Source organism: Gorilla gorilla, chromosome 5, assembly GCF_029281585.2.
Source record: "Gorilla gorilla gorilla isolate KB3781 chromosome 5, NHGRI_mGorGor1-v2.1_pri, whole genome shotgun sequence".
In the NCBI taxonomy this organism is placed as follows: Eukaryota; Metazoa; Chordata; class Mammalia; order Primates; family Hominidae; genus Gorilla; species Gorilla gorilla.
The window spans coordinates 113,797,838-113,821,589 of NC_073229.2; the positions used below are offsets into that span (position 1 = coordinate 113,797,838).

Genomic DNA, 23,752 nt, shown 5'->3' on the forward strand with positions numbered 1-23,752 from the left:
GAGCCCGGTTTCCTAGGAGACGGCCCGCGGGTTGCTCTCTGACTGAGAGCGGGAGGCTTCGGGACTGAGCCCTAGCTGCTGCGCTGGCCGAAGTTTTCTCGTCGGTAAAATAGGATAGCAGTGCACCATAGGGTCGTTTTGATAAAGAAGAAAGAAAGGTAGGGCACTTAACGCAGTTCCTGGTAAAGAGAGTTCAAATGAAAGTGAAGGAGGCCGGGCGCGGTGGCTCTCACCTGCAGTCCCAAGCACTCTGGGAGGCCTGTAAGGTGCCTGTAATCCCAGCTCTTCGGGATGCTGAGGCAGGAGAATCGCTTGAACCCGAGAAGTGAAGGTTGCAGTGATCCGAGATCGCACCACTGCACTCCATCCTGAGCAACAGAGCGAGACCCTGTCTCGAAAAAAAAGTTAAGGTTTTTTTGGGTGAAAGAGGTGAAAACGTATTTGAATGTTCTTTCGAGCCTTTAAAAATGTGTATAGTTGAAAATACTAAAATTGAAAGTGTTAATTTCTTTTCCAGTTTGTGTTGGTTTTTTCTCTTTCTCGTTTTTGTCCTGTTCTTTTGTAGCGCAAAGGTTTTCCGGGAGCGGTGGCCTTCATGATCATTTGAAACAAAGCTTTGAATGGCTCACCCACTGCAGTCTTAGGCACTTTTCATCACTAATAACGAGGAGCCTAACATCCCTAAGCCTCAGGCTTTTGCTTTTATTTCCTTATAGCTGTTTTATCTTTCCCACAATACACACGCCTTTAGGTTAAATCACTAGAAGTGGAGTTAGCGAATCTTTGCCATATTAATTTTCCAAGTGGTGTTGTATCGAATTAAAATAGAACCAAAAATGTTCAATTACTAGTTTACTGGGGACTTGCTTGCCTCGCCTGTTAGCATCCTGGGGCTCCCTATTCCTAGCTGTGTTCTGGCTATTTCCCCTCTCCTGGCCTATTACCTCCCCTGTAAAGTGAAATACAGCATCTGCCTCAGTTGTGTATCTCTAATGTACTGAGAACAGGTCCTGGCACATGTAAGAACTCTAATCATTAGCTCTTTTGAACTTTACCAGGCATTGTATGAATGATGCTAACTGCATGATATTACCAATAATATATGTCAAATTTTGTCTAATACATTAGCTGTAATAGTTAATTGCTAACTTTTTAAAAGGAGTGAAGTTAAATACCCCTCGCCATTTTTAGTTATACTGTTTGTGAATTGTTCATGACTTGGGTCCGTTTATGATGAGGACGTTTATATGGGCTCTATATTTTTTGTCATTTCTTTATACATACAGAAACTTTATACAATCATGTATTTTTGTGCCTTTTGAGGCTTTTCATTTCCCATTCAGGCCTTTGTAATTCATTTTTTAAAAACTTTAATTTTTAAAATATTTACTCCATCTAGAATTTACTTTGGTTTACAGCATCACGTGGATCTAAGTTCTTTTCTAGATGTTAAGCTGTATCAATACCATTGATTACATAACTCATTCCTTTTTCGGGGCTTTATGATGGATGCCTTTTTGACTGTATGATAAATTCTTTTAGGGTCTGAGTAATCTGTCCAGAATTGTTTCATTTAGGGTTAAGTTTTTACTTTTTGTTTTATATATTTTTATTATCGGGCAGGACTCTAGTTTCTTGTAAAAAATCCATTAGTACTGTTATCTATAATCTTTAGAAATGTTTTGTATCATTTCCCTCCAAATCATCTTGTGATCTTGGTTGGAATTTTGAAACAGTGTTGAATCTATACATTAATATGTGAGAAAGACATTTTTACATTATTTCTTCTTCCCATCAAGAAACACTCAGGCCAGGTGCAGTGGCTCATGCCTATAATCCCAACACTTTGGGATACCGAGGTGGATCACCTGAGGTCAGGAGTTCGAGACCAGCCTGGCCAACATGGTGAAACCTTGTCTCTACTAAAATACAAAAAATTAGCCGGGCCTGGTGGCGCACGCCTGTGGTCCCAGCTACTTGGGAGGCTGAGGCAGGAGAATCGCTTGAACCCGGGAGACGGAGGTTGCAGTGAGCCGAGATTGTGCCATTGCACTCCAGCCTGGGCAACAAGAGCAAAGCTCTATTTCAAAAAAAAAAAAAAGAAAAAGGCTCACTCTTGCTAGACACTGGTAATGCTGTCGTGAGTCACGTATGCCCCTTGCTCAAAGACTCATGCTTTGGGCAGGAAGACCTCTAAGTTCAATATAGTGCTAACAAAGAATGCTGCAGTTCATACTGTGGGAAATTATTCTTCCTGGAGGGCTTGTCTGAGCTAGGTATTTGTCAGAAAGGCAGAATCACTAAGAGGATTCCAGACAACACATGGAAACACTGGCAGGAATGCTGGGAGAGGAGGGACAGGAGAGTCAAGCAAGAGCCTCACAGGTCACATGAAGAAGCTTGAATATTATTACCCTCTTCACAAGGGAGAGCTTTGAAGGGATTTTCAGCTACAGAACTTTTAGAAAGATCTTGGATGTTGTGAATAGGATGAAGTGAAGCAAGCAAAGAGAAGTTACTGGTCAGGATGCCATTGAAGTAGTCCCTGCTAGAGATTAAAAGAGTCCCAGTCACAGTGGAGTAGGGGGAGGGGAAGGGATGGGATAGGATATCCAGAAGCTGACTGGACAAGATGATTAATTTGATTGGGGTATGGATAGAGATGGAGAAGGAAGTAAAGCAGATGTATAGGTTAAGTCCCAAGTTTGTAAACAGGGTGGCTGTTGGAGTGGTCATCCCAGATGGGGAATGTTGAAGGAATGGGTTTGGAATAGGGGAATTAGAACACAGTGACATCCAGCAGATGTCTGAATATAATTAAGAATACCAAAGAGTAGATTTCCTGGACCCCTGGATGGAGAACTTTACAGTCCTTTTGCTTCAGTGATGGTGGAGGCCACGGGAGTGGTGAACAAGTTATCCAAAGTGAGATTTTATTGTTGTTGTTGTTGAGATAGATAGAGTCTTGCTCTGTTGCCCAGGCTGGAGTGCAGTGGTACAATCTCAGTTCACTGCAACCTCCACCTCCTGGTTCAAGCAGTTCTCCTGCCTCAATCTCCCAAGTAGCTTGGGATTACAGATGCGCGTCACCACACCCAGCTAATTTTCTGTATTTTTAGTAGAGATGGGGTTTCACCATATGGGCCAGCCTGGTCTCAAACTCCTAACCTTAAGTGATCCACCAACCTCGGCCTCCCAAAGTGCTGGGATTATAGGCATGAGCCACTGCACCCAGCCCCAAAGTGAGCTTTTTAAGACAGCATGGAGGACTTTTGTGTTCTGCTGTCCATTCCTTAAATATCAGAACTTACCTATTATTTGGCCAAGGCCTGGGGGGTTGGGGGGGGGCGGTGGGCAGGATGGCACAAATGTCAACTATCAACATGGCAGATTAATTGATCACTACTCCTGCAAGCCCTGTTGGCAGCACAAGTTGAAAATGGCACTCTTGGGTTCCTGCTTCCTGGAATTCCTACTGTCCATGATCTCATGAGCTAACCCAGGGCCAAGGGAATCACTCTGGGCACACCAGTTTGAGAGGTCTAAGATGGAGCTTCCAAAGACAGATGTAATAGACTGCAGCATTGTCATAATATTGGTGTCTTTCCCTCCCAGACTCAACCCTACTGTAAGATTAAACTCCCCGCCCCATAGAGGGCTTTAGCCAATGAAATGTGAGTGGGATGCAACATCATTTATGGAGGATAATTTTTATAAGCCTCCTTATAAGGCTACACCAACTCATCCTTTTCATTCTGCTGCAAAGCCAGCATATTATAGCTCAGCCTACCATGGACATAAATGCAAATGATAACCTTTGTAGTAAGAGCAACATTGAAGTAGGAGGGGATCATGTTAGCACAGCATCAACTAGTAACAGCTGACTGATCCAGCAGAGAAGATCAGTCCCCTAGCATACCTTTTACAATCCTGTCATCTTCCATTAAGAATAGTCACAAATTACATCAACAGTGGTATATGTTTTAATAGTTTTCAGAATATAAGCTGCATAGCTTTTTAGAATAAAAAATGATATAACTTCAGGTACATGCTTTGGGACACTTGGTTAAACAAGGAATCTGTGTCTTTGATGACCACCTCAAAAGGGTGGCAGACTTCACAGTGTAACTTGGAAACAGACAAGGAGATAGATGATTACATCATGACATACTGCCTACAAAAGAACATTCTGACAGAACATTAAGTAGAACAGAGCACACAGTTTCAAGTATTCAGCACTGCTTTCTGGCCAAGTAAAAACTGCCTAAAAATCAGTTTCTTTTGACTGGAAAAAATAGATGGAGCTGCTGAGTTCTGGACACAGCGTTTCTTTCCCAGAATGAGACTGGCTCAGTCCAGCTTGAAAGCAGTGTGAGGAATCACTCTTCCCCTTAACTGTTAAGAAAAAAAAAAAATGAACCAAACAAATAAATTACTACAACAACAGGGACCATGGCACTGAATGAAATAAAGGGGCAATCACCTTCCCATCATTGCATAGTCTCCCGAAGCAGCAAGTGTGAAAGAGGATACTGAAAAGCCACTTCATTTTTACACAGCCCAAGGATCGTTTTTATAGATGACCTGGGCGCCTATAATGTCCAGTTGCTTTATGAGAACACACACACACCACATTCTTCCTACCCTCTAAGAGAAGGTAGTTCCTTCCACAATAAGAAAACACACCCTCATACTCTCCAGAAACTGGAGCTGTCTTGGCCACTTGACAGCTTTTGGGTACACACTGTGGGCTTGGCAAGGCAGAGCTTAGAACAGGGTCAAAAGGGCAGCTCCCTTTAGTCCTTTATACAAAGGACTGTCAGAGTCCCATGCTCCTGGCCGCATCTCCTCAAGGCACAGGTGCCCAGATCCCCTGCAAAAGAAAATAGGCAGCTGGGCTCCAACGGTGGGGTATGACCTCCTCCCAGGCCAGGGCTTCCAAGGGAGGGAAGAAGGATAACTCTTCTCTGGTTATGAGTTCAGGCACCTGCTGCTGCTTCCAGGTTTGGTATAAAAACCTCAGCCCAGGCAAAGCCGGGAGCCAGAGAGCATTCTGTAGGCTGTAAGATCACGTTGTAAAATAAAAATATTACAATAAAATTTTTTGTAGTTGTCCAAAAGGGAGCACCTGGGTAATCAATGTAACCTTCTGACCACAGTTAAGTCTCACTTTGGACTCTTCTTTCTGTTCTATGGGTGGTCAGAGGCTGTCACCAACTCAAACCACTGTCTGAGGGCATCGCTGAGTGTCTCAGGAAGTGCGTTTACATCTCGAAGAATGATATAGTATGGGAATGGGAACTCTTCCATGTAGGATCGGATTTCAGGCATCTCTCCAGGTCCTTTAAATATCGGTACTTTAATGTCCAAGATAGAATCCTGTCGACAAAAGACATTTTGAAACGGGGAGGCAGCGATTAAACCAGCATCCTTAGCTAGCTCTTCTGTGATCTCTTTTGCTAACTTTTACATCTCCTGTGTCTTATTCCTGCATATGAACCTACCTTTTATTACTAAGTAAAAGAGAATTTTCAGAACTCTACTAAGAAGGAGGTAGATGTCTTTCTGAGTGCCCCTTCCAGGAGGATGGACACTGAAAAAAAGGAAAAGGGATAGATAGGAAAATCTGCTTTCCCTACAGTGGTGTCTCCCCATCATCCACTTGGAATCATTCACACTAAATCTTTACCTTCCTATCAAGGCCTTAATGTGACCCACAGAGACAATGCTTCCCTGGAACAGAACTGCCCTGTAGGCATATTTCACTAAGATAATTGATGCTTCTTGCTGTGAGGAGCTACTGAGACATAAGTTAAGTGTGGCAACACCTAATCTCCATTTCAAAGTGGTCAGTACCCATTATCAAGGCTGCAATACCTGCACTGACTTTGCATAGAGGGAAATGATGACCCACAGAGGATGGTCATTCTGAATCTTGGCTCTCCCACTCATTACCTATAACCTCTATGTGTTTCAGTTCCTTAAGTGTAAAGTGGGAATAATGATCCCTACCTCACTGGCTTATTGCAAAGATTAATAGAGAAAATACTTACAAGTGCCTACAATGGTACCTGACAGAATACTATGAATGCTGGGAGTTCTCAGTATGACTGAGTGATCCAGGCCATATTTCAGATTGAACAGGTTGAAGGGAATCCCCACTTTATCTCCAGGAAAGGTGGCTTTTAGTAGTCACTCACCCGTGAACTGGGATTGTCCAATACAACAAAGATGACAAAGATATTTGCATTCCGGGCAGCCTGAACTGCTGCCAGGACTCTTTCTTTGCCCTCAAGGAAAAGGCCTCGCCCATCAGAGACTACCAGGAGGAGTTGTGCAGTTTCTGTAGACCATATAAGAGGAAGCAAGGGAATAAAATGAACAGCCATTTTTAATAACTCACAACTACCCAAAGTAGGACAAATTAGTGTAGGCTTTCTCTGTACTATTAAAGCTAAACAGACCTCTAAAGCTGATGAATTCTGGGCACAAACCTAAGGGACCTCTGATGAGATCTATCCCTTAGAATGCTTGAGTCAGAGACAAGGCATAATAAGGGATACTAAGTAAGCTTCTGTCAGTATAGAAGAATTTCTCAATAGTGCTTCAGGAAATGTTAAGTTCTGCTCAACTTCAAATTGTAGAGCAACATACTGTACATGAGAATTAAAACACTAGTTTATGGCTATAAACTTTAAAAATGATAGTACTGAGAAGGGCATTAGAAGAAAGTAGCCAAATCAGAAATCTGGAACTGTGTCTTCCAAATTTCAGTCGTTACATATCATCATCTTTAGATTTCTGTTAATTCCTTGTACCTAATTTCTATATTTTTTTGCCCTTGAAATTTGACTTGTTTAAACAAAAACAAATAGAAAGGAAACACTCAACACTGAATAAAATGTTTTAAAATTTTTGCTACATAGTGTTTCCAGCTAAAGATTATATAGTACATGAGTTGAGGGTGGGCTGTTTTAGCAAATGTTGACAGGTGTGAATAACTTGCTTCCATCAAAATCTGAAGCTTCTGCATGATACACTGAGAACAGTGAGAGATTTTTGGAAAGAACTAAATAATTGGCATGTTTCAAGCCCCCAAAGTAAATGTGATTGGATTAGCTGGTTTTTATATTATGTCCTTCTCTACTTTCCTCTGTTATTAAAATATTAGAGAATACAGTACTCGAAGGGGGCTGGTTTCAGGACACACACCCCCTCACCCCCAGTATACCAGAATACACACATATTCAAGTCCAGAGATGGCCCTGGAGAACCCGCATACATGAAAAGTTGGCCCTCCATATACTCAGGTTTTGCATCCCTCAAATGCTGAATTTTCAATCCACTTTTGGTTGGAAAAACTCCATGTGTAAGTAGACCTGATCAGTACAGACAAACCTGTGGTATTCAAGGGTTAATTGTAGCCTTTATATTTAATTCCACACACACCTTGCTCCTTTCTCTTAAAAATCTGAACTCAAGTAAGTATATACTAGTTAGTGTCTAGATCCCCCATTGATTATAAGCCTCATGAGTACAGGTTCAACAAAAATTTCTGAATGAATGAATAAATAAGTAAAAATCAGCTCCATCAATTTATGTCTTTTCCTGTGGAGCATACCTGTTAAAACACAGTGACGGGGACACTGAGCTGAAGCAAGCAGCTTGGGAATATAGAGTACAAGAAAGCATTTTGTTAACGAAGAGGAAGGCATGCAGCTCACCTGAAATGATGTTCTGTGAGAGCTGCTGAGCGGCTGCAAACATGTTGGCAACAGACTCTAGAAACTAAACCGGAACCAGGAATAGACAATTAGAAAACTATGTAAATGCTCGTCTCGTTGTCAAAGAGACTGATAGTATTTCTGACACTGAAGTGATTATCAGATAACCACCTCAGGTTTACAGACCATCAACTAACTGTCCCTTCTGGCCATATGTAGTTAAAAAAGGAGGATCCTTGGATACAGACATTCTGTTTTTTTTTTTAATTATTATTTTTTGAGAGAGGGTCTCACTGTGTCACCCAGGCTGGAGTGTAGTGGCACGATCTCATCTCACTGCAGCCTCAATTCCTGGGCTCTGCCTCAGCCTGCCGCCAAGTAACTAGCACTACAGGTATGTGCCACCACACCTGGATAATTATTTTTGTCTTTTGTAGAAATGAGGTCTCACTATGTTGACAAGGCTGGTTTTGAACCCCTGGCCTCAAGCGGTCCTCGCACCTCAACCTCCCAAAGTGCTGGGATTACAAGTGTGAGCCACCATGCCTAGATGATACAGGCATTCTCAAGCACAGGTGAGACGTTTGTCTAACATATAACCCACTAGAGTTCTGGAAGATACCCCAAAGGAAAAGAAGTGCTTCCCTGGGGCATAAGAAATCAATAACTCCCTCAAATAAACCAAACAGCTGTCTTCTTTCAAGAACAGAAAACAACTGAGCAAAAGAGAAGGTAAGAAAATACAAAATGTCCAGGGCAGCCTAGAAAAAGCAAATTGAATCAGAGCAGGACCCAGGAGAAATATGATCCCATGCTCTGTTTTGAACTTTTGTTCTCTTAAGTAAGTCACTGGCTTTACTTCATATCATTTCCTCTCTAAGCTTAACGAGGGAGAAAAATAGGTCTTGGCCCAGCTGATAAGGGTATGGGAGATGGGTGTGTTTTTGCAGAATGTTCCAAACTACTCAGAAAAAAAAGTAGGGAGCTAGAAAACCAATGATGCAAAGTCAAGTGATCCTTGAGGAACTGAGAAAAAGAAGTCACACCTTGTTTTATAATGGATGCTAAGGAAGCTTCTATTCCAGTGGTACACAGGCTGAGGTTTAGGACTATCCCTGTCCTAATATTGTATGCAGTGGAGGGGGGTTCTCAGCCCAGCATGGTGGTAATCCCAACACTTCAGGAGGCCAAGAAGGGAGGATCACTTTAACCCAGGAATTTTAGACCAGCCTGGGCAACAAAGTGAGACCCTGTCCCTACAAAAAATAAAAATTAGCCAGACATGGTAGCATGCACCTGTAGTCCTAGCTACTAGGGACGCTGAGGCAGGAGGACTGCTTGAGCCCGGGATTTCGAAGCTATAGTGAGCTATGATGATGCCATTGTACTCTAGCCTGGGTGACAGAATAAGGTCCTGTCTCAAAAATAAAAATGTTCTCCCTCCTACCTACACCAGTTTAAAAATAACTGTGCAGAAGACATTTTATTTCATCCTCTTACCTGAGCAATCTTGGTTTTCTTTTGTTGGAATTTGCAGAGACGTAAAATCTGGGACCCAGAGTAATCACTGAACTGCTCATGAAATGGGTGTAACAGCTTTACAGATTCTCCAAAACTTGGGGGAGGAAAACCAAATACAACAGGAGTTATTTTTTGGCTGTGTGATCAAAATAACCAAACAGGTTGTGAAAAGTTTTCATAAAGGAATTACAAAGCAACCTTACCTACACACTGCAATCTGACCCACTTCCAGGAGGGTTAGAGCATTTCCAATCACAGCCAAAGATTCAAATGCAAGCTGTGAATTAGAAAGTTAATGATTTTAGGAATCAGAATATCCTCTAAACCAGAGCCTCTCAACTATTTTTTGCATCAAGATTCCCAAAGAAAACATTTTTTTGTTCGGCAAGTAGAGGAATAACATCAGTAAGGCTACTATAGTCACAACAAACCCGAAGGCTTTGGTGGCCTGGTACCACAGATGTTGAAACCTAGAATCCATTACACTGATAGGAATGGTCTGTTGTAGACATCAAATAAAAAGTGACCTTGAGGGCCAGGTGTGGTAGCTCACACCTGTAATCCCAGCACTTTGGGAGGCCAAGGAGGGAGGATCACTTGAGTCTGGGAATTCAAGAGTAGCCCAGGGAACACAGCAAGACCCCACATCTGTGGTCCCAGCTACTTGAAAGGCTGAGGTAGGAGGATCACCTGAGCCCAGGAAAGTTGAGGCTACAGTGAGCCACCTGGGCAACAGAGTGAAACCCTGTAACCCTGTCTTCAAAAAAAAAAAAAAAAAAAAAAAACAATTTAGCCGGGCATGGTGACACACACCTATGGTCCCAGCTACTCAGGAGGCTGAAGTGGGAGGACTGTACTGCTTAAGCCCAGAAGGTTGAGGCCACAGTGAGCTATGATCATGCCACTGCACTCCAGCCTAAGCAACAGAGTAAGACCCTGTCTTTAAAAAAAAAAAAAGTGACCTTGAGAAATATGGTCCATGAATTTTTCTTTCTTCTTTTTTGGACCTACATGAAGAGTAACCTCTTGTAGGTAAAAAATTTTAAAAACCAATTTAAAATCCATTCATATATATGTAGTCAGATCAGACTGTAGAACTATATCAGAAAATTTCATTACCATTTGCAATATGACAAAAGCAGCAGCAAACTGAGTGTTCTGCATCTATTATTTCATTTAATCTTCATAACAATTGTGCAAGTATGAGGTTATTACTATTCTATGTGTGCTTGTAAATACATATATTCCTCACTTTTCAGAAGGTGAAACTGATAACTAAGAAATAAGTTGCCCAAAGTCATGTGTTAATAAATGGAGCTGGGATATGAACCCAGGTTCAGAAGCTACACTAACTTTTTCCAGCAGAACATACAAATTTTAGGTTGCTTATTGGCCCATGCTGTGTAACAGCATCACTGCCCAAAACAAACACTCTTTGGCATCTGTAATGGTGGTATAAGTAATTCTATTCAGGCTCCTAAACTTAATATTAGCACTGATAGAACAATAACTCTGGATAATTTCAGATATAAAAGAAATGTATCCTAGATACATACTTAAACTATCTAAGACTATGCAGTAATATCTGAAAACTTTGGTTTTTTTTTAACAGTACACTGTTGCATTTTCTGCAAAATAAGCACTATCAGATTTACTTATTCTGCAACTAGACAGTTAAGAACAAACAGCAGGGTCAAGAAACAAAACAATGTAAAAGACCTACAACAGTAAGAAACTAACACATCTGAGACATCCTAAAATTGCCCTTTTGAACTCTTTAAATCTTAGGTCTTATTAAAGATGGTTATCACATTCTCAAAACAGGCCTAACAGGTATTTCAAAATGTTTTAGCCATATCATATTTAAAGCATTAGCCATATCATATTTAAAGCATTTTGGTGGCCCATGGAACACAGCTTGATGTTAATTTCCTATCAAACTGCCACTGCATTTCTCTTCCTTACCTGCTTGGTATGATTGTCTACCATACTAGAAGAGTCATCGATAGCCAAACAAATCTGATACTGGCGTTTACTGGGCTTGGTCCTTCGAAGCCAAATCTTGTCTTTCCGAAATTGACTAGCAATGTATGGAATGACTTTCCGTATGTTTAGTCGTTTCCCAGTTCGATAGTCTCCTCTATTTATTCAAACGGGGGCAAAAATTAGTTAGCAACTTTTAAGTCCTGAGAATTTTTATTAAGGACAAAAATCACAATAATACCTTAAAACCAATAGCAAGTAACTAGGAACCTGGCACAATGAAGTGTTTCTGTCAACTGACGACTAAGGATCTTCTTGACCTCTAGCCAGAAAAACTGGACATGTATGTGGCAATAATAATTAGGTCCTTCCAGACACATTTTTAAAAATTAGGAAAAAATGCACTAAATAGGAATGATTTTGGACATCTTTGAAAAGATCTAGGTGAGTAACACCTATAGCAAGTGAATAGCTCAACATGTAACAAGGTGATCAATACAGACACCCAGAAACTTTTGTGCAGAGATAGTAATAGGAAAACAGGGTAAGGAACAGCATACTGGTGCCTGTATGGCACAAGCGGCAACCTAGAAGCTGGCACTATAAATGGTTAGGTGCCACGTTCAACAGAATCAATGAAGCTGCCGTCTTCTCAGGGCACTGTGAGGCCTTCCAGAGGGGAAGACTTACTTCAGCTTGGCTGCCTGGGTAGGCTCTAATATGAGACGAAGCTCTTCACATAACCGTTGTGAAAGAGGTGCTGTTAAGATCAGGTAACTCTGCCACATCTCAGCTGCAACCTTCTCCTGTGACAACAACAAAATGTAAGTTACCCTCAGAATGTCAGAGCCAACCAAGTCTTCTAGCAAGATGCAGGCTTTAAGCAAAGTGGTAGAAAATGACCTGCATGAACTTTCTCAACAGAAGCACTTTAAATCTTCTCCCAGCAAGCTACCATGTAATTTACTTGATTAAAAATGTCTCTCCTTCCAGCTGGGGGTGGTGGCTAATGCCTGGTAATCCCAGCACTTTGGGAGGCCGAGGCGGGTGGATCACTTGAGACCAGGAGTTCGAGACCAGCCTGTCTCTACAAAAAAAAAATACAAAAAATTAGCTGGGCATGGGGGCAGGCACCTGTAATCCCAGCTACTCGGGAGGCTGAGGCAGGAGAATCGCTTGAACCCAGGAGGCGGAGGTTGCAGTGGGTCAAGATCGCGCCACAGCACTCCAGCCTGGGTGACAGAGCGAGATTCCATCTCAAAAAAAAAAGAAAAAGAAAAAGAAAAAGAAAAAGAAAAAAGTTGGCCGGGCGCAGTGGCTCACACCTATAATCCCAGCACTTTGGGAGGCCGAGACAGGGGATCACCTGAGGCCGGGAGTTCAAGACCACCCTGACCGACGGAGAAACCCCATCTCTCTTAAAAATACAAAATTAGCTGGGCGTGATGTTGCATGCCTGTAATCCCAGCTACTCGGGAGGCTGAGGCAGGCGAATCACTTGAACCCAGGAGGTGGAGGTTGTGGTGAGCCAAGATCATGCCATTCCACTCCAGCCTGGGCAACAAGAGCGAAACTCTGTCTCAAAAAAAAAAAAAGAAAAGAAAAGAAAAAAGTCTCTCCTTCAACCAAACTCATAGCCCACACTTCTAAGTGAGAAAGAATGAAACAAGGCAGTTAATTATTGGAATTCATGACCAAATCAATGCCTTACTCACGTCACCTCCAAAGAGTAAAACGTGTACCCTTCATATGGGGAGGGAGATGTGAATGAGTAATTTTGGCACCAGCAGATCCAGCTACTTATTGGTGGATTCTCAGAGTCATGTTTCAAAAGTAAGAGTGGGCAGGACATGGTGGTTCACGCCCGTAATCAGCACTTTGGGAGGCCAAGGCGGGTGGATCACCTGAAGTTTGAGACCAGCCTGGCCAACATGGTGAAACCCCGTCTCTACTAAAATACAAAAAAATTAGTCGGGCGTGGTGGCAAATGCCTGTAATCCCAGCTACTTGGGAGGCTGAGGCACGAGAATCACTTGAACCCGGGAGGCAGAGCTTGCAGTGAGCCGAGATTGCACTACTGCACTCCAGCCGGGGCAAGAGAGCAAGACTCCATCTCAAAAAAAATGAAAAAAAGTAAAAATGCTAAGGGCAAATCCTTCCAGCAGCACACTCAACACAAAGCCCCATGATTTTTCTGCCAACTATGGCAGAGCACTGAATACATATATGTGGTGGGAGTGATTATGACAATAGATATAAAAGTGAAATGTGTATATAATACAGTAAATTTCAGATGCAAAATCATTAAAAATAAAACTGCTGGTTAATCCACACTACCACGTTAAGTCAGCCAGCAATGATCTAGCTGGCCTCTTCTCAGGATGGCACAGCATAGACTCTTGCCCAGGTTTTCAACCACTGTCACAACTATTACATCCATTACAGAGCCAGCAACAGAAATTAAAGGAATTAAGCACACCAATTTCTGTTTTAATTAAGCTATAGATCTAACAGCAAAGCAGCCAGAAACTGATGGACAGATGTAGGCTTTAGGATTGTAATTATATTTTCCATATGCCTGGTCCTTTTTATTAAGGTAATTGCTAAGAACCTATTAAGTTTGCTATATGTTGAACAAACAAAAAAAAAGTCGAGATATTTTACGAAAAAAACAGTGAGCAGTGACTTACTTCCTCTGGGTTTCCAGATTCACGTGGCTGCCACATTTCCAGCTGTCTCTCCAGCTCCTGTCTTAGCTCATTGACATCTTTTAAAAAGGGCTAAAAAGAAAAAGCCATAGAGAAGAGGTGGCTCAGGTTGGAATCACCAACTTAGTATCACTGGGTGTCTTCCGCCCTACAGTATGAACTCAAAGTACATAGTCAAATGCTCCTGAGATTCAAAACTTAATTCAGCAAATACAGTGGCACAATGAGAAGATGCCAGACAACCATTCTGCTTCCCTCTTAGAGAGACAATATGGATAAAGAAAACTTTTAACATTTATAAAGCCACTGTAGCAAAACAAAACCCAAACACCCTTAAGTCATCAATAATGAAAATGTTATCTGATTAATCAAATAAGTCAAACTCTTAGCTCAAGAACTTAATTAAATAGCTCTTCATAAATACAGGCGCTAAGCCAAAGATTTTTTACTTAACCATCACAAACCTAATTGTCCTGAAGATTCCTTACACAAGGGTGGTTAGAAAAGTGGGATGTGAGTCCCAGAGGCCAAGGACCAGACCCACCATCACAGACAGGTCAGGGCACTGTGACCCTGTGATTAATTGTTGTAACAGTATCACGTGCTTGAAGAACACCTATCATACCAATAGTATTCCTAAAAATTTTGAATAAGAACATGAAACCCCTCAACAACCAGATGTTCCATAAAGTTCTAAAGACAAAGATTTAAAACCAGTTTAAAATTTTATTTTCTTAATTTATTAACACTATATTAATGCAGTAATTTGTGAGTTTTACTACCTGGAAGATCGTGTCCATGAGGAATTGATGAGCTGTATGAATGGTAGACTCTCGGCTTCTTTCTGGTTTCTCATTTTCTGTCTCCTTACGGGCTTTGTCTGTTCTGGGGTCTTGGTCTTCCTCTGTTTTAACAGTTTGGATCTCCACTTCCATCTCATCAAAGCCTATTTTCATTTAAGGACATAATTTTACTTATAATATTAGCCTGATGACTGACCAAGCCTTTGCTATTGCCTGTTAATCCTGACAGTTAATCAAACTTCATTCATTCACTCTCCAACACATTTCCACATGTTGATTTCAGAGGTTCTTTCTCTCTGAGACACTCATTGCCAACCCTTACTCTCTAAACTCCCCTCCTCCTCACCTGATGTTGAAGGCAGATGTTCTTGGAAAGGGAAATAGGGGAAATTTTGGGTTGTCCTAAGAAGCCTTGTAAAACTGTATGATTCTTGAAACTATATGCATGTAAAACTTTGACAGAAATAAAAACTAAAAGCCACAATTCCATTTTACAGAAGAGGAAACTGAGGCAAAGAAAAGATCAATAATTTGCTTCAACTTGTGAGGTGAGAGGCAAAGCCTGGATTGTCACACAGGATAGTCAACAGTTCTAACAGTTCTAACGCTCCTGAGAGGACAGGAACTAAGTAGAAGAAAAAGCCTTTGAATTTGGCAAGTTCTTTTGAATTTGCATTTATTCCATTGCTGATGAAGTTATTTTTTTTTGCCAAGTAATAGAACTTGGTTAGCTATGAAAGGGAAACTCCTCATTCTATTTCTTTTAATATTTTACTGCATTTTATGCTAATAGCATATACTTTTATATAATTGAAAATATCATTTCTCTAATACTATACCTTCTCATCATAGCTGTAGTAAGTGTACTATTCTGGTTTCTTCTACATATTTTTTAAAAACTGATGAGATTTTGCCAGAAATTCAAGTTTCAGGGGACTCCTTAAAGGATGGTGTCCTGCAACACCCACCGCTGTCCATATTTTTGTTTTCTGGTCCCAAACAAAATATAGTGAAATTATTATAGGCAATTTATTCATCTAAGCCATGGATTAGGACATGGAACTGAACACCAGACTAGACTATAGTGAGAGAGAACTGACTACTTCAAGTCAGAGAGCCTGGGAAGGGTTTGTTCACTAGCAGGACTCACCCAAGGGTGCTGTGGTGCCTGACTTGATTTCCTCTGGCTTCAGCTGCTCCACGTCTGCTGCTTTGAACTCCTCCTGCTCCTCTGTGTCCATAAGGGTGTCCTCTATCTCCTCCTCTTCCTGATCTTTGCCAGAGTCTTTTGCAGACTGTTGCTGTTCTTTGCTGGCCACATCTGTCAACAAAGCACGCACCCACACATAAAAATCCTAGGTCTTTGCAGAACAAAATAATAAGAAGTGGGTATGGTTTCTGTCATTCTAGCTTCCAAAATGCTAGTGGCGCAAGTTGTGCCACTGACCAGCTATGTGGCTTGGAGACTTGTCTGTGCCCAAGATTTCCTACTGACCTACTGACATAATGAACTGCCTGTTCCCTACCCCCTACAGAAATTATGAGGATATAATGTAACTATACATGTGACACTGGCTGCCTTCCGCCCTACAGTATGAACTCAAAGTACACAGTCAAATGCTCCTGAGCATTTGACAAAATAGGGTGTTTAACTGGGCTATAGGGTGACTCTAACAATAATTTATTATATATTTTCAAATGACTAGAAGAGCAGATTTGAATGTTCCCAACACAAAGAAATGATAAATGTTTGAGGTGGTAGATAAGCTAATTATCTTGACTTGATCATTAAACATTGTATACATGTATCAAAACCTCACACTGTACCCCACAAATACATATCATTATTATAGGTCAATTAAAAATAATAAAAAGTAGTAGAAAACAAGGCACAGAAAGACGAATAGGAATCCCAGCACTGTGATCTTGCGTGAGTGAGCTCTTAAACCACCTGGCCTCAGTGTACTTACCTATACAACAGAGACACTCTAGCTCACAGGATTAGTTGAGGAAGTTTATGATCACGCAGCAAAGGCTCAGAAAAGTTTTTTGGCACAAAGCAAAAACTCAATACATGGTAGCTACTGCTCTATTTTTTTTTTAAGTGGGATCAAGGAGAGAAAAATGTAATCCAATGTAGAGCAGTCATTTTCGTACCATCCTAAATGGTAGATTATTCTCAATATAAGTTTACATATTAGGAATGAAACTGAAGTCACCAAGAGAATCAGAAGGGGAGACTGACCAATGACCTCATGCTGAGACATTTTTCCTCCCTTTTGCACTTATGGAGAAAACACATATTTCAAATTCATAGCACCTGTCAGTGCAGGGACCTATCCAGAGGTGACTAAGAAGAAAGAAATGTCCAGTACTAAGAAACCATGATATCGGGGTTTGGATGTGACCAACTTATTTTTAACTATTATATTTAAGGATATTTAAAGGGTTTATACTAAACCAAGAAATCTTAACCATCTTCACTTGGTTACAGATACCTTTGTACCAAAAACAAACTGTATTTCTGCACATTTCTTATGTTTACAAAGCCATTTCCTCTCTCCCCTGATATAAGTGTGTACAATCAGCTGCCAGGCACAGCTGATTATTAAACATTGTATACAAGTATCAAAACCTCACACTGTACCCCACAAATACGTATCATTATTATAGGTCACACAGCACAAGCTCTCATAGAGAGCTCAGTGGGCAAAGGCAGCAGCTTTCCCAGGACCATACCATAGGTCTGTGCATCGTATGCGTCACTGCCTTGTTTAATGTGCTCGAATGCATCTGCATCCTCCACCTGGGCCTGGGGCTGCTGAGCTGGCCCCTGCTCGGCATGGCTGTCCGTATCCACAGTCCTCAGCCTCTTGTGCACACGCTCATTGTGATCACCCATGGAACGTTCATTGTCAGCCTGCCCAGGTTTCCTCTTAAAACTCTGAGAAATACAAGGAAATTCATCAGAGCCTTGCCTGTCATGACAAAAGGACTCAAAGTAAACATAATATCCATCTATGGGGGACAGGATAAGTAAATCAGGTGTAGCCATATAAGAATGGAATTCAATACAGCTATTAAAAAGAACTGGGACTCTATATACTTATATAGAACAATCTCTATGATATACTTTTATATCTAAAATGAAGGCAAAGAAACACACTTTCACACATCCATATATGTCATATATGCAGAAAATATCTCTGAAAGAAGAAAGAATTGGTAACACCAATTTGCTCTGAGGAGGGTCCCTTGGGGACAGGAATAGGATGTAGGCTTTTTAGGGGATTGGTTTTTTACACTAATTTTGCATCACGTGCATAAATTATACCCTACTTAAAAAAAAAACTTACTCTTAAAAAAGCAAAAGCCTACGGACAATGAAAAGAGTGAGACGGTTTGTGCTGGGCAGCCGCACACAGCACTTGGCTCTTAAGACTTCATGGCCGGAATCAGGGGTCGGGGAGAGACACAGGCAGGGAAGAAGCCGTGACGGGATCCCACTGGGTAAACCCCCATGGTCGTGGTCTGCTCACCAAGGCTGCTATCATATCTGATGCAACAACAACAACAAAAAAACCAGGAGTATAGCTTTTTTTTTTTTTTTAAAGCACTACGTTTGGAACATCTTTTTCTACATGCTGCCTTCACCTAAGTTTAGCTGAGGAGTGATAGAAACCTGTGTGTTTTTCCTGGTGTGCTTCTGGGAGGCCAACTGGGCAATGAAATTCGATTCATGGCCTTCTGCCTGGTTTGCATCTGCAGCTCCACTTCCGTGTTCCTAGGAAATCCAAGCCACAAAAGAATGAGGTGAAAGAAGCTATTACAAGTCCCTGGTTACTGTGCTGCATTGAATACAACTTCTCTCACTGCTGTCCTTTATTCTCAGTCATATAATCACTCCTACCTACCTGCCTGCCCTGGAACTCACCGTAACTAAGGCCTGGCCTACAGGCAGAAACAGGAGTGTCTAGGTACAGACCTTATGTTAACCTCTCAGGGGCCTTTGTAAGGCTGCTTAGTTCTTTGCAGGAATATTATGTCTCACTCCAAAGACAGGACAGACCTCAACTAGAAACCAGGCTTCATCATCAACCAGCTATGTACACTTGAGGTTGTCATTTAACTTTACTGAGGCTTATTTTTCTCAAATATACAATGAAGAAAATAGTACAATATCATCTATCTCATGGGGACATAGTGAGGACTTTCTGAAGTACTGAAAATGCTTAGCACCTAATGGGTGCTCAATGAATATTTGTGGTGGTGGTAGTCATACGGTATAAGCAATATAAATGGTTGTTATTGTCAGTAAGAACTAGGACTCAAAGAGACTAAAGTTGTCCAGAATCACCACTGTAACCAGCAGGTCCTGTGTTGACATTCCATGTTCTTTCCCTAGCACCCAGCAACCTGAATTGTGGCCATATCAGAACACATCACCACCAGATCAAAGAATGAAAAAGTTATCTGCTTTTTAAATTAGACGTTTAGAAACCTGATGATGAGCAAGGAAAAGCCAAACACCGTTAAAGGTATACATTGCCTGAAGTCTAAATTCCATGTTTCCTTCCTGGAGAGCTTTCTGAAAAACAACACGAACCTGATTCTCCCATCTAGAGCTACCAGTCTAACAACTTTTTCTTATTATGCACACCACTTAAATACAGCCGATATTCCGGGGTTTGTCCTGGGACGCATATAAAAATAAGTATCAGTCATGTACCACACAACAACGTTTCAGTCAAGGAAAGACTGCATGTGCACTGGTGGTCCTGTAAGATAATAACACGTTTTTACTATATCTTTTCCATGTTTAGATTCACAAATACTTACATTGTGTTACAACTGCCTGCAGTATTCAGTACAGTAACACACTGTACAGGTTTGCAGCCTAAGGGCAATTGGCTCTACCATTGAGGTTTGTGTAAGTACACTCTATGGTGTTCGCACAATGATGAAATTGCTGAATGAGGCATTTTTCAGAATGTATCCCTGTCTTTAAAAAATAACTGTTCAGTCACGCATTGCTTAAAGAATGAGATGTGGTCTGTTAGATGTCAACAACAAAACAAACAACAAAATAACCAAACATAAACCAACTAATGCTACACAGAATGTGATGTCAGACAGGGAGAAGAGACCCTACTAAGAGGCAGCTGGCGGCTGCAGTGAAACCACTGATCACCTCTTTCCCCTGCTCCTTCTCAGGTGCGGCCCCAGCCAGCTCCATGGCCTGTGTGTTCTGCATGTTCTCCACACCAGTCTGCCCACAGGAGGCGTGCTCCTTCCTCTCCAAAGCCTCTGGCACCTGCTCCTCTGTATCAGAGTCCTCCCGTTCTTCTTCCTCCTTCGGCAGAGAAATCAAGCACAGCATTAAATGCTCTGGGGGAACAGCATAAGGTGGGAGACCTTGCAACAAGCAGGCTTCCCCACTCCTCACTGAGGGTCTTAAAACAGAAACTTAGAACTCCTCGGAAGTGCCACATGTTGATGGAGGAGTATCCTAAAAGGGATTCTAATGGGAATAAGGTGACTTCTCCTCTTCCTCATTATTTTTAACATAAAAAGCCAGACATCTCATGATACCTGGGGCTGGAAACCTTGGTCAGCAGGGCCATTCTCTCCACCTTCTTCATCGGCTTCCTTGTCTTTTTCCTCTACAGACTGCTGCTGCTCCTCAGAGTGTTCTTCAGGATGCTGAGCTGCATCTCCATCTTGGTCATCAGCTCCTGTGTCCATTTCCTCTTCCCCTTCTGCCTTGTCATCTTCACTGGGGCCTTCCTCAGGCTCCTGTGGACTCTGACTTTCGTTCTGGTCAGTCTCGGTCTCTCCTCTTTCCTCAGCTTCATGACCTGCTTCTTCTGGTTTTTCTTTTATCTCCAAAGGATTCTCTTCTGTATAGATACAACAAAAAGGAGGAGTGCAGAATTTTTTGAAACGTACATGATTTCTTAAGCTGGGAGCTAGTTATGCAAGTTTTGTCTTATTACAATTCTCTAAACCAGCGAGTGGCAAATTGTGACCCACAGGCCAAATCTGGCCTCTACATGTTTCTATGAAGAAAGTTCTACTGGCTGGGCACTGTGGCACATGCCTATCATCCCAACACTCTGGGAGGCTGAGACAGAAGGATCACTTGAGTTCAAGACCAGCCTGGGCATGCATCATAGTGAGACCCCATCTTTTACAAAAAATAAAAAATTAGCCATGCAAGGCAGCATACACCTATGGTCTCGGCTACTCAGCAGGCCGAGGCAGGAGGATCACTCGAGCCCAGGAGGTCAAGACTACAGTGAACTATGATCATGCCCCAGTACTCCGGCCAGGGTGAGAGGGCAAGACCCTGTCTCCGAAAACAAGTAAAGTTTTTACTGGAACACAGTAACATATATTCTGTGTTTATCCCATCCGTTTTGTACTGCCTATAGCTGCTTTCACTCTACAACAGCAGAACTGAGTGTTTGCAATCGAGAGCTTATGGTCTGCAAAGCCAAAAATATTTAATATCTGACACTTTATAGAAAATGTTTGCCCACCCTTGTTTTAAACCATACTCATACATACAGTTGTTTTAATGGCACATTTCATTAAAAAATAATAGCTAATCCACCCCAAAAAAACCCCATAAACAAACAAACAAACAAAAAAACACAATAGGAAAGTTTTAGGCCAACAACAGGAAATGACAGCTTAATGCTCAATTATCATTGTGAATAACTGGTGGATGTCATGATCGTATACAGAAAATACAACTCACACTGAAATAGAAACACTCTTATTTTGAAAAAGTTTTATCAAAAGAGATTTTCTATACTTTGGACACTTCAAAAATCAGTTATTAGCAAATTCTTAAAATAACTCTTATTATTTATTTTTTTATTTTGAGATGGAGTCTCGCTCTTGTTGCCCAGGCTGGCATGCAGCGGTGCCATCTTGGCTCACTGCAACCTCTGCCTCCTGGGTTCAAGCGATTCTCCTGCTTCAGCCTCCCAAGTAGCCAGGACTACAGGCATATGCCACCACACCCAGCTAATTTTGTATTTTTAGTAGAGACGGGGTTTCTCCATGTTGGTCAGGCTAGTCTTGAACTCCTGACCTCAGGTGATCCGCCCGCCTCAGCCTCCCAAAGTGCTGGGATTATAGACATGAACCACCGCGCCTGGCTAATTTTTTAATTTTTTAGAGACAGAGTCTCGTTCTGTCACCCAAGCTGGAGTGCAGTGACGAGATCATGGCCTACTGCAGCCTCAACCTCCTGGGCTCAAGCAAGTCTCTCGCCTCAGCTCCTGAGGAGCTGGGACTACAGGTGTGTGCCATAATGCCCTACTAATTTTTTTTTCTTTGGTAGAGACAGGGTCTCACTATGTTGTTCAGGCTGGTCTCAAACTCTGAGCTCAAGTGATTCTCCCACCTTGGCTTCCCAAAGTGTTGGGATTACAGGCATAAGCCTCTGCAACCAGCCTATTGGTTTTTTTTTTTCCATTATCTATTATTTAATCAGCAAACAATTTTAAATAATTGTTCCTTAGTTACAAAACGAGTCTGGCTATTTAAAAGCAGATAGCATATTACATTCTCAGTGGATTTTAATTTTCTTAATTTTATGCTTTCTTGGTTATTGACTTTGTTTGCAACTAGATTCCAAAATTAATTTTTACATAAATGGCACCTCTTATTTATTCCTTTGTAACTTGCTATTTTTGTTCTAATACAGCATTATAAAAATATACATATACATTTTTTAAAATAGATTTTATAACTATGTAACTGACTCATTTATCAGCGAGGCCAGCTCACATCTTTCTGTCTGATTAAGCAGCAGCAGGAATGGGGCCCTCTGTTACAGGGGCACCTCCAACACAATGCTTTCAACTAATACCAGATAACACTCCCTAAAGGACTCACTAGGGTTGAAAAATGGACAACAAAGGCACGAAATACTGTCATATGCCATGTGATTTCTCTTGGGATTACTTAGTCTCATTCCTCACTACACGTGACAATCAATAACTGAAACCATCATTTCCCTAAAAAAGCTATAACTGGACTCCACGACAGCTTCGTATACCCAGACTGCACAGCGTTTACACCATCCCATGAGATGGGATACACAGTAATGGCTGTGAAGAGATAGTGCGGTGTGTGAAGCACCACCAGGGCATAGCAGTTCCAAGAGCAAGAATAGGACATGACAGTAGTTTGAGAAATACCTGCTGGTTGATGAGCTGTAGGGATAATCACATGAGAAATACTACAAAGGAAAGGCAAACCATTTTCTCAGACTGGGATTGAGCCTACCAAACGTGATTTATCACCTGGCCATGACACCGAGCTAGCTTTCAAAAGAGAAATCAATTACTGTTCACTAATGTGAGTTCTAACCGGTCTCTTTGTTTCTGAAAGACGCACCTTCTCCTTCTTCATTGTCGGTGTCCTCACCACCATTCTTGTCTTCACTGTCGAGGTTCAAGTCATCTGGAAGGTCCAAAGCCTCGGGTTCTGGCACCTTTTCCTGATTGCCATGGTAAGGGTCCACCTCATTTTCATCATATTCCCTCTTTGGGACAATGGAGACAACAGGGATAAAATAAAAATACAAATCTTTTTTTAAAAAGTAGAATTCCCATAAAATCAGCTCTAAGTATTTACACTGTGAGAGAATACAATATCTATTCCCTAAAATTATCTGCACACATTAGTATTTTATTTTTAGACCTTTCATGTTGGAATCTCAGATTTCACTTTCTGTGCAGGTTATCCAAGGACAAGTGCTGCTATGTTACTTAATCTCAAAGAAACTTACAAGAAATAAAGAAGGGATCACAGGTTTTAGCTTCTGATCTATAGCATGAGCCCAGACAACATGTGGACTACCCTGTCAGGAACCAACAGTTATATATTTTATGTCCTGTTAAGAGCCTCTGTTGCATATTCTCTTATGAGGTAATGGGAGAGCAGTCAACGAACCCGGGGAAAAAATATCTTGAGACACCTTGAGAACTATACA

General features: G+C 41.5%; 1 protein-coding gene and 1 long non-coding RNA gene across 7 annotated transcripts in view; one reads left to right on the top strand and one right to left on the bottom strand.

The window, feature by feature from the left end:
• The first annotated feature begins 6 nt into the window (after positions 1-6).
• LOC134758765 (uncharacterized) lies at positions 7-19,381 on the top strand. The gene is made up of 3 exons (XR_010134320.1): positions 7-158; positions 8,162-8,299; positions 19,145-19,381. It is a non-coding gene; the product is annotated as an uncharacterized lncRNA (long non-coding RNA).
• The window catches only part of MDN1 (midasin AAA ATPase 1), a 189,084-nt gene continuing 169,292 nt past the window's right edge, over positions 3,961-23,752 (bottom strand). For 4 of the 6 annotated variants that reach the window (XM_055391822.2, XM_019029484.4, XM_055391823.2 and 1 more), the window contains 15 exons: positions 23,155-23,302; positions 20,332-20,639; positions 19,931-20,092; positions 18,422-18,523; positions 17,479-17,683; positions 15,890-16,060; positions 14,719-14,882; positions 13,919-14,008; positions 11,919-12,034; positions 11,211-11,385; positions 9,449-9,522; positions 9,225-9,339; positions 7,725-7,788; positions 6,201-6,343; positions 3,961-5,379 (listed from right to left, as the gene is read on the bottom strand). In XM_055391822.2, the coding sequence (XP_055247797.1) occupies positions 5,191-5,379; positions 6,201-6,343; positions 7,725-7,788; positions 9,225-9,339; positions 9,449-9,522; positions 11,211-11,385; positions 11,919-12,034; positions 13,919-14,008; positions 14,719-14,882; positions 15,890-16,060; positions 17,479-17,683; positions 18,422-18,523; positions 19,931-20,092; positions 20,332-20,639; positions 23,155-23,302 (2,226 nt within the window). In that variant the 3' untranslated portion in view covers positions 3,961-5,190. Of the gene's footprint in view, positions 5,380-5,504; positions 5,594-6,200; positions 6,344-7,724; positions 7,789-9,224; positions 9,340-9,448; positions 9,523-11,210; positions 11,386-11,918; positions 12,035-12,153; positions 12,316-13,918; positions 14,009-14,718; positions 14,883-15,889; positions 16,061-17,478; positions 17,684-18,421; positions 18,524-19,930; positions 20,093-20,331; positions 20,640-23,154; positions 23,303-23,752 lie in introns of those variants that run through there. The other 2 variants (XM_063707771.1, XM_055391825.2) reach the window with 2 other exon arrangements.